The following is an 11,113-nucleotide window of genomic DNA, read 5'->3' as shown; positions in this document are numbered from 1 at the left end:
TCCCTACACAAATTGTCTGATGAGAAATATGGTGTCACTTTTTGGAAAGATCTAGTACCAGTACACACTGTACATATAAATGTTTAGCTTCTTTCTCAGTTCACAAAGCTTCCCTTGAAGTATATGTTGGACTCTGCTTGGACTCTGCTTGGCTATAGCTGCATTTCTCAGTATCCAATCATCTCAAATTTTTCTCACAATATTGTGTCTTTGAATCTTACAACTCGTAATTCTTAATGGTCATAGGGAAGAAACTCTTGATATCTAGTCGCGTCACAAGAAAAAAATTCACTTTTAAATGTACTATAATATAAACCCAGTTATCCTATATGACAAATTAGTATAGGTTGTATAAAAGAATTCGATATTGCTTGTTTAGTAAATATTTCAGAGAAAGAAACAGTTCAAGAATTGGAAAGTCAAATGTATTCTCTATGTAGTCTTATATTGCACTCACCATTTTGTCGAGTAAATCATTCACTAATGACTGAAAGGATACTAATGGTCTCAAAATTGTTTTAATGGAACACATTATTAATCATTGAAAGTAATATTAGTTTTAATTTTGAGAACTCAGCATTCTGTTACAATAAGCACTTACTAGCCAAATTTTTATATATTTACTTCATCTTTATTTGAGAAGTACTTACCTATACATACTTTTTGATTGAATAAAAAACACCCATAGAGCTAAACTTATATCCTTTGGAAAAAGAGAATCCAATTAACACTTTTTAAAATATAAGCCATATATGAATGTGTTAAATGAAATAGAAGCACTAACAATTATAGGAGATTCATCTCACTATTACAGTTCTCAAACTAATATCCAAATTCAAACTCAGAATGCTCAGTTATAACAGTTACTAATAGAAATTTATTGGACCAAATAAACAACCAAATCAAAACCAACATAGGAGCCATATCTAATTTGCACCAAAGATGTATTAGTAAATCCACTGCCAGTATTTCAAAGATAATTATCTCCACAAAATCAGACCATAACCAAATCCTCAATGTGAGTCATCTGATTTTAAAATTCAGGTTATTTAGCAAAAAATATCATGTGAAATGGGCAGCACGATAACCTCAGGCATTTCTCAAAAATAGTAATCTTGCTGAAAGATTTCTGGGTGCAAAATTACATGGCTCAGTGAAGCTCTCGTTAGAATGTAAAGCATTCAAGACCAAATCTCTGTGGCATTTGTATGACGTGACTATCTCTAAAATGAGCCTCTTAAATCACCTCGGAGGTGGGGCGGGGAAATGGTCTGGCAAGTCATCTTTGGTTACTTCACTTCCCAGATGATTTAAAACCTTGTTTGGGGTGGTATTCCTTACCTTATTTTCAAGTTCTAGAAAGACTAGCATAATGTTTCTGTGTAAAAGAAAGTTACTGAACTATGATTTGCAAAAATGAGTAATTAATATCAACATTTTTTTCTTTCAAGTAACTAGGAATACTTTGTTTTGCTCTGGCAGTAGGCACTTTAGGAAACAAAATACGGATGGGAAAAGTATATGTTCCAGAAAACTTTGATGTTCATTTGAAATCTTTTTAAAATAAAAATATCTTTCTGGTTTACTTGGCAGTATTGCTTCTCATCCGATTTGTCATGACTTGAGCTCTTGCATTGGGCCTCAAAAAAGAAGATTCTGTTAATCTCACTTATGCATGAAAGTGGCACTGGAAATGTATAAGTTTATCCAATTGAAGAGGAGTTTGGGAGCTGACAGATGATTAAATCATCTTCCATTTGACCACTAAACTGCCACATAAACTTCAGTTCAGAAATTAAAAACATACAGTTCATTCCTAACCTATTGTGGGAGGGGTTTCTTCCTGCTGTAGATGAAAATGTATATGATAGCCTTAATATTATACATCTCTGTGGTGATCTTTATTCTGCTTGCCAAAAATAAGCTACATGATTCCGACTGTTTTCAGATGCAAATGCCAACATTTAAAAAACTTCAGATCTATTTTTGGCATAAAAACCTTACACAGAAGATCTATAGAGCTGGGAAACTATGGACTTAACCAAAAGAGAGTTGTGAAACATACCTAAGTAATTTTGACAATGGGGAGAGAGAGTATATATGTGCAAATAGTGATTTATTAATATATTTTAACGTTCCAATTCTTGAGTAAATGCTTTCTTATTTCATTAACTGAATTTATATTTTACCATTTGTTTAAAAGATGAAAATCAACTTAAATATTTAGAACATGCTTAGAGTTCAAGACATTTCTTATTTAGTTACTTGCCTACTAGTTTTTATTTTCAGTGATTATGTTAAAACAGTGTATGGAAATTTTTTTCAGACCCTTAATTATAAGACAAATCAATCAAATGTAAAAGAATTGGTTTCTGAGAATGTATGTAGAACTATTTCAACTGGAAAGCATAGTCTGCATAATTGTGGAATGCAAACACAGAATTGTAAGATTAGTTTCCCATTAGGAAATCTTTATTATCCTGAAATATTTAGCTAGTGCTGAGATGTGAAGGTGGATGTGGAAAGTTTCCTTTGATTTTTACATTCCAGAAGAGATGTGGCCACAGGAGGAGTCTTATTGCAAAGAACTGGGACATTTATTTGCAGGATTGGTTCCTCTGTCTTTCTTTGAATGAATTCCATTTGCTTACCTGACCTGAGCACAATACTCTTTTTCCTGTGGCTGAAAGTTTCACAGCTTCTGCCTGCATCACAGGCACTCTTAGTTCTCAAGCCATGTTTAAGGCAAGCATGAATTAAGGTGGGGAGATGGGATGGAAACTTCAAAAAGGGACTAAAAAAAAAGCTTATGTTTCCTTTTACAATAGGAGAGTACATAGAAAACACTCTTACAGGTCTATGAAGAAATTAGTTTTCTAATCATGCATTGTCTTGATCAATTAAAAAACTTGCTTAATAAGAAATACACAATTTCTGTGAGTTGAATGGCATTAAATTTCCACTCTCTTCCCACACCCCTCCCCCCATTCTCTAGAGAGAATTCAGGAGTCCTGTTATCTCTAGTACTTACACTTAGTCTTTGTAGTTAAGGTACTATTTAGAATTATTAAAAAGTTAATGTGCCTTCATAAGTAGCACAGAAAGATTAATGTGGCTTTTGAAACATCTACTTTATTTCTCAAGGAGTGGCTTAGGCACTGGGAAAAACAGAGTCCGACCTTCTTTGGAACATTAAGACCAAAAAAAACCTCCAGGAAAACATAATTAACTAAAACTCAAGTCGATACAGATCTTAAGCTCCTGTGACAAGTGGTAATGACATATCACAGTTTCTGTAATCTTTCCCCATAGTGAATGATTACATTTTGATAAAAGAATTCATTTATCCATTAAGCAGTCTTTCAAGGTGTTTTGCTTTGGGGCTAACTGTGCTAGTCATCTCTACCACAAGATCCATTGTTACATTCAATCTTGTTGACAATAATCGTTCTCAGTTGGTTCCTACTTGTATCCCACCCCAGCAGTCCCTAGAGTCCTATTATATGAGCAATGTTAGTAAACACTTATCAGCAGGAGGTGATCTCTCCAGTCAAAACAGTACTCTTAGTGGCTCCTTAGAATGGATGACATCACAGCGTCCCTTGCACCAGACCCCCCTTCTCCCCCCCCGCATCGGTTCCCATAGAGAACCACAAAACTTGTAAATTTACTTCCAACTTCTAATTCTTTATTAAGATATATTTAGGAATGTATAGTTTGCATTGTGTCATCTTGGTTTTGTTTAGGGGATTTTTTTTAACTTCACTATCTGTGTTTTAGCAGTTTTTAAGGAGAAAAACAAACAAAATGTTTCATGACTGGTAGAAAATGAGAACTCAGCAATGAGCTGATTGTATTTTGTTTTATTGAACATGATTACTGGTTTCTACTTATAAATGTTAAGCATGTCATATTAAGTAGGCATATGATGCTTAAAGATCCTGAGTTTGCTCTACTTTTTTATGCTACATAGCATGTTATAACACTGAAACAAGTGTCTATTAATATTTTATATATGAGCTTTACTGGAGTATTTTAAATGTGTAATGTTATCGGTGTTAAGAGCACTTAACATAAGATCTACCCTTTTAGAAAATTTTTAACATATAATACAGTATCATTAGCTATAGGTACCATACCGTATATTAGATCTCTAGAATTTATTTATCTTTGGTCACCAAAACTTTCTACTCTTTAAACATCATCTTCTCATTTTCCTCTTCCCTACCCCTGGTAATCACCATTCTACTCTCTGTTTCTATGGGTTTGACTATTTTAGATTCTACACATAATTAAAATGATAAATATTTGTCTTTCAGCGTCTGGCTAATTTCACTTAATATAATGTCCTCCAGGTTCACCCATGTTGTCGCAAATAGTAGGATTTCCTTCTTTTTTCAGGTGAAATTATGGTACATTATATGAAAATACCACATTTTCCTATCTATTCTTCTGGTAGATAGACACATAGGTTGTTTCCATAGCTTGGCTGTTGTGAATAATGCTGGAGTGAACAGGAGAATGCAAGTATCTCTTTGAGATCCTGATTTCAATTCTTTTGGATAAAAACCCAGAAGTGGGATAGCTGGACCATGTGGTAGTTCTACTATTAATTTTTGAAGGAACTTAATTACTGCTTTGCATAATAGCTCTTACAATTTACATTCCCACCAACAGTGTACAAGGGTTCCCTTCTCTCCACATCCTTTCCAAAACTTACCTTTTATTTTTTCATAGGTGTCATCCCAAATGATCCTACTATCTCATTGTAGTTTTGATTTGTATTTCTCTGATGATCAATAATGTTGAGCACCTTTTCATATACCTATTGGCCACTTGTCTTTGGAAACATGTTTATTCAGGTCTTTTACCCATTTTTTAATCAGGTTATCAGGTTTTTGTTTGTTTGCTATTGAGTTGTAGGAGTTCTTTTATATTTCAGGTATCAACCCCTATCAGATCTATGGTTTGAAAAATAATGTCTCCCATTCTATAGGATGCTTTTTCATTTTGTTGATTATTTCTTTCGCTGTGCAGAAGCTCTTTAGTTTGATATAAGCTCAGTTATTTTGCTTTTGTTACCAGTGTCATAACAAAAAATCATTGCCAAGACCAATGTCAAGGAGCTTTTTCTCTTATGTCTTCTTCCAGGAGTGTTATGGTTTCAGGTTTTACATTTAAATGAAACAAAACATAAAAATTTGACTCATCCCAAACAGAAAAATGGAGCTATATTCTTAATAAGGAATATGTATAACCTCTAGCAAAAACAAAAAAGTACCTCAGATATTGACCTTTAAAGTTTTGTTACTTTTGCTTATTGTGGTATTTTTTATTATTAAAAACTTAAGAAACAAATGACCTCTTATTAGAAGCAGTTTAAATCGTGTCACAGAATGACAGACCACAATACTGGCAGACAGAAAATGTGGGTTATAATCTCGCTGTCACCATATATATGACTCTGAACAGTTGATTTATGTTCTCTCTGAACCTGTTTATTCAGCTCTAAAATAAGAATATTGATTTGAAAAATGTCTAAACACCATAAACTTCTCAAGGAAGTAACAATGATAAAATATCTCTTCTTAATGTTACTACATTTTGATGATAGCAATAATAATGCAATATCTAACATTGTTAATGTTGAGGTGATATCCTATAAATAGAAAATTGTACTGATGTAAGGTAATATAGAGAAATAATCTGAATAGTAATGTAAAGAAACAATCTGAAAAATAGTTTTTAAATCTTTTTTTTTCCTAATAATAGAGCAAGTTTGGAGACCTGATTTTTCTGAAAATTTACCACTATTTTTGAGTTCAGTTTCCTATGTTAACAGTCAATGCTCATTGAAAATGCCAGAGACAGCATTTGAGATCTTGCTCCCTTGCATATGTTGTCAGTTTGGCTTAAATAAACTATTATAAAAATTTAAAAAGAGAGAAGAAAAAGAAGAAACAAAGAATGAGAAGGAAGGAAGGAAGAACGGAAGGAAGGAAGGAAGGGAAAGAAGGAAAGAAGGAAAGAAGGAAGGAAGGAAGGAAGTAAGGAAGGAAGGAAGGAAGGAAGGAAGGAAGGAAGGAAGGAGAGAAAGAGAAAATGCCAAGAAAAGTCTAATAATTAATATCAATCATCTTAGATAACTTCAGGTTCCTAAAGAAAGAAGCAAGTAAGAGGTGTCGAGAGTCGGAAGTGAAATGACTGAATATGTCCTCTGCCCAAGCATTAAGCCCATTCACATATTTAACAAGAATTGTAAAAATATGCCTACATCTCTATAGGACTAACTCTGTCCCCTCAACTACATTCTGAACTTTTATTACGTCTAAGCTCTAAAACTCTGACTTGGTGATTAAGTGATAACATTTCAAGAACTGAAGTATTAAAGCATAAAAATATATTTTTATGAAGTCATCTTGTTCTGGTAGAGATTGTGTATTACATGTTTTCATTCATTTGAAGAGAACTCTAAATATCCACTTGAGGGGAGGAAGTTACCATAATATACACTGATGTAGTAATGAGATTATAGTAACTGAAATATTTGTTTAGAACATGAATTTAGAAGACATACTGATGAAAAAATGTCACAGGAAAGCAAATTTAATGAAAATGTCTTCATTAAAATGCCCAAAGTCTTAATAAGCCATGCAGTGGTCAGCATCAGACTTGACAGAACCTGATATACTTTGGAGGCAGGAAAGAAGAAAAGGAGACAGTTGCCATATCATACAGGAGATTTTGGAAATAAATCCTTTGACAGTCATTTTATGAAATCTTCGTTCATCACTCTATGATTTGTTGTGAACATTTTTTTTTACTTGGTTGTACAGTTTGTCCTGGATTAGACTGCAATTAATTTGATGCACTCTACATCTGCACAGACTCAACAAATGTACATATATGTGTTGTTTTTATACTTGAATTCAATTTTGTGTAGTTTTGTATTTTACTTTGACTATGTTTTTAGAATTATGCTAGAGTTCATGTATATAATTTAAATTGTTTTGAAACAAAAAAATCTTTACGTTGGGTTTTATTGATGAAGACTTCTTAAAAAGGCTGAAATTATATTCTTTTCATTTCACTGTTCTCTATACACATACATTTACCTGTTTCAATGGTATCATGTCTTGCAATTTGAGATACATTTTAGAATAAAGTTTCATTTTACAAAAAAATTTTGATTATGCTGAATTTCTGAAGTTAAAATTACTTTAAAACTCCAAGAATTAAATTAATTTCAGATTAATTATGAAAATAAGAATGTAATTATGACATTATAAAGCATAACAAAACAGTCCGAAATATCCAGAAAAGTACTGTCGTAATCTCAAGCATTAAGTTGACTCTGAAGTCAGAATTCTCAGATTCCATTCCTGGTTCCACCATTTCCCACTCTGTTACTTTGGAGAGGTGCTTAACTTGTACTTATGTTTTCAAATATAAAATAGATATTATTAATAATACCCTCTACCAATCCATGCAGGGTCTTCTGACAATTACGTGAAATGATGCATATAAATCACTTTGTATATCGTCTGGCAGACATAACAATAAATGTTGCTATAATTACTACTAATAATAAAATCTAATGATTATTATAATTGGAAAATAGTGGAAACAAAAACAATTCTTAGATTTCTTCTATTTATGAATAAAATATTTAGAGCTTATTTAAAAATCCCAAATTAGTCATCATATTTCTCTTAAAGCAAACTGGTAAATTGCCTTTTTTAAACTGAAAAAAGTTAAAGTATTGCTCTGTTTCAGTCAATGAGGTACATTGACTAAGAATTTACAACTTCAAGTATTCATTAATTAAAAATCTCATGACGTGTATAAGACTAAATTTTCCGAGAATCACATTCTTTGTTGATTTAGCTTTTAAAAAACTTACCTAGATAAATTAAGTCTTTTCTATTAAAATCTATTGACATCAGTTAGAGAAATCTGAAAGATTTTTAATTTTTTATTACTTTACTGCAGTTCGAAAAAGAAGCAGAAAAGTAGCTGATATAAAAATTCTATTAAGGTGATATGTTTTGTTGGGTATATTCTGGATTCAGGTTAGATTTGGTCTAATCACAATATATTCTACATCTGTATTCTGTGCCCTAATCATAGAGGTGAGGGAAGATCCAGAAATAAGAAAGATTTAATTTTTGTTAAATTATAGACTGCATCAAGAAAGTGGCCCAAAGTACTTGAGAAAGATGTTCATCAAGTATTGAAGTTTAAAATGTGTTTTTTATTGATAAGTAATAGTCTATTGTATATATGTACCACACATTTTTCATCCATTCATCTATCGATGGACACCTAGTTTGCTTCCATATTTTGGCTATTGTCAATAATGCTGCAATGAACATAGGGGTGCATATATCTTTTTAAATTAGTGCGTTTTTTTTCTTCAGTTAAATACCCAGAAGTGGAATTGCTGGATCATATGGCAGTTCAATTTTTAGTTTTTTTCAGGAATCTCCATACTGTTTTTCATAATGGCTGCACCATTTACAGTCGGGATTAGGAGGATGGATGAAAAAGGTGAAGGGAAATACAGTCAATAATACTGTGATAACTGCACAGATAGTTATTAGACTTCGTATGGCGATCACATCATAAGGTATACAAATGTCGAATTACTAGTTTGTATATCTGAAACTGATACTATATTGTATACCAACTATACTTAAATAAAAAAAAATTTTTTAATTAAATAGCCATTTTAAAAAGTGGTTCTTCATAACCCTCTGATAACAGGAAATCCAGTTAGCTAATCTGCCTGATGTTTGCATTATTGCCTCCTACTCTCATCCTGGATCTCAGCCCAGATGTCACCCCTAGAGAGTTCTTCCCTGACCGCTTAGCTAAAGTTGCCTGCCCCCATCCCATTTCATGCATTATTTCCTTCATAGGACTTATTTCTACGCTAAATTATCTTACTTATTAGTTTATGTGTTGATCTTTGACCTTTTCCCATTAGAATGTGAACTCTGGGAGAGTAGGAACCCTGCTTCACTCATTGCTGTGCCTAGAACAGCATCTGACACATGAATGAATGAATGTATACAATGGCTGAATGTGAATCACTAAACAGTAGGTTTGCAGCCTCATCATTGTTCTCTGTCGTTGAGGGTGTAAGGGTTGGAGGTGGTAAAATTGCATAGTTAGATTCCTACCATTGTTTCGCAGATACCTATCTCTACATCATGGAAAAATGAAGAGGCAATGCCTTTACAGCGAAAAGGACCCCCACCCTTGTCCCATACTTTAAGGGGCTCCGAGTGTCATAAGCACAGTCATCCAAATTTTTATTAAACCATGCATAAGATAAGGAATCTGGCATTCAGCACTGACATGACACCATCCCTAACCCTAAGTATCTACTCTGACAGGTAACACTGTCCAGGCCCAAGGGAAATGCCTCCCCACCTTGCTTGCCGTATGTTCTCAATCAAAGGGAAGCATGTCTGAATTCAGTAAAGGTTTGTGATGTTTCAGTGTCCATGGGGAACACTGCTTTAGAGTGCTGGAGAATCTGAATGGGAGAATTTCTCAGGTGAAAAGAGAAATTAATTCACTTAACAAAACTTTGCTGCAGGATGGTCTTGTATAAAATAGATTCTATTGCATGCCAAGTCATTCCTGATTGCTGTCTTCTTTCTTCTTTTTTTTCTTTTTTTCATATTCCAATTCCTGACGCAGGAGACACTTTGGAATCAGGGCAGTATTTGCAACAGTGGCACATAGCAGCTGTGTAACTTTCTACAATTTGAAAGTTACTCATCCAAACATCACCAGCCGGTCAACAGATGTGTATAACAAAAATTCAGTTGTTTTCTATTTGGCGAACTTTCTAATTTTTCATCATGAATATATTTTTAGGATAGGAGGATAGAATATATTTCATTTAACAATTTGCTCACTTACTTATAATCTTAAATATTTAGGCATATGGTGTGTGGGCCACTATTTGGACTCTTGCTCTAAGATCCACAGTTTTCAGAGACAGGCTTGCAATGAAGAGAATGTGTTCTGGGCTGGATTCCTGTACTGGTTACTATTACTGCATAACAGATTACCCCCAAACTCAGTGGGGACGGTCATATTTGGGTTATTGTCCAGTTTTAAGACTCTTGTCCATGAAGTTGATTTGATCCCCTACAAGACTCTATCCTAATCAAATCTGTCTACAAGCGGGGTATTCTTTGGGGTACAGACTCTGAACAAAGATGTACATGCTGGAAGTTTTTTAGAGAGTGCTTTCCCAAACAATATCTGTAAGAGAAGGTGTTAGTTTTCTATTGTTGATGTAACAAATTACCACAAACTTAGTGGCGTAACAGCACAGTTTGTCATCTTACAGTTTAGACATCAGAAGTTCAAAATGGGTTGGCAGGGCTGCATTCCTTCTGGGGTTCTTAAGGATAATTTGTTTTCTTGACTTTCATCTTCTAGAGGCCACCTACATTCTTTGAGTCATGGCCTCTCTCTTCAACTTCAAAACCAGCAACATAGCATCTTCTCTCTTCTCTGACCTCCTAATTTCCTCTGTAAGGACTCTTGTGATTACATTTGACCCACCAAAGATTATCTCCAGATATTTAACTTAATCGCATCTGCAAAGTTCCTTTTGCTATGTGAGATAACATATTTACAGGTTTGGGGAGTAGATGTACACATCTCTGAAAGGCCATTATTCTGCTGACCACAGAAGAGAAGGGAGCAGGACTGGGCAGAGAGAGAAGCTGAACTGTAATGTAGATGGAACAGAGACCTCAGACAATCCCATGGAGAGTCTAAACCAGGCATGTTCTTCAGAGATGTACCAGATCGAGGCAAGAGTTCAGGCCTTTGTACTCCCCAAATTAAGCTGCCAATGAATACTGCTGCCCCAGAGAGGGAACAAAAACTAAAGTTCTCTTCCACTTAAGGCAATTCCTGGGGTGGGGGGCGTGCCCGGATATAACCCAAGAGCAAAGACCCTCTTGGCAGTTGAAGAAAATGAATCTTTGGGTCCTAAAGATAGTATCTGTGCAGCATACCACAAAATCCACTAAAGTCCACCCTTTGCACTGCTCAGATCCACTTGCTTTGTACAGTAGTA

At 34.1% G+C, this 11,113-nt stretch overlaps 1 protein-coding gene across 1 annotated transcript in view; it reads left to right on the top strand.

The window, feature by feature from the left end:
• The first annotated feature begins 9,327 nt into the window (after positions 1–9,327).
• ACOT12 (acyl-CoA thioesterase 12) overlaps positions 9,328–11,113 on the top strand; it is a 44,904-nt gene continuing 43,118 nt past the window's right edge. The window contains 1 exon segment of the mRNA XM_025047767.1: positions 9,328–9,401. Coding sequence (XP_024903535.1) covers positions 9,328–9,401 — 74 coding nt within the window.

The sequence above is a fragment of the Pteropus alecto genome, unplaced genomic scaffold (assembly GCF_000325575.1).
Source record: "Pteropus alecto unplaced genomic scaffold, ASM32557v1 scaffold20, whole genome shotgun sequence".
Classification (NCBI taxonomy): domain Eukaryota; kingdom Metazoa; phylum Chordata; class Mammalia; order Chiroptera; family Pteropodidae; genus Pteropus; species Pteropus alecto.
The sequence above is the reverse complement of the archived record's forward strand: the minus strand, read 5'-3'. Positions and strand labels throughout refer to the sequence as shown.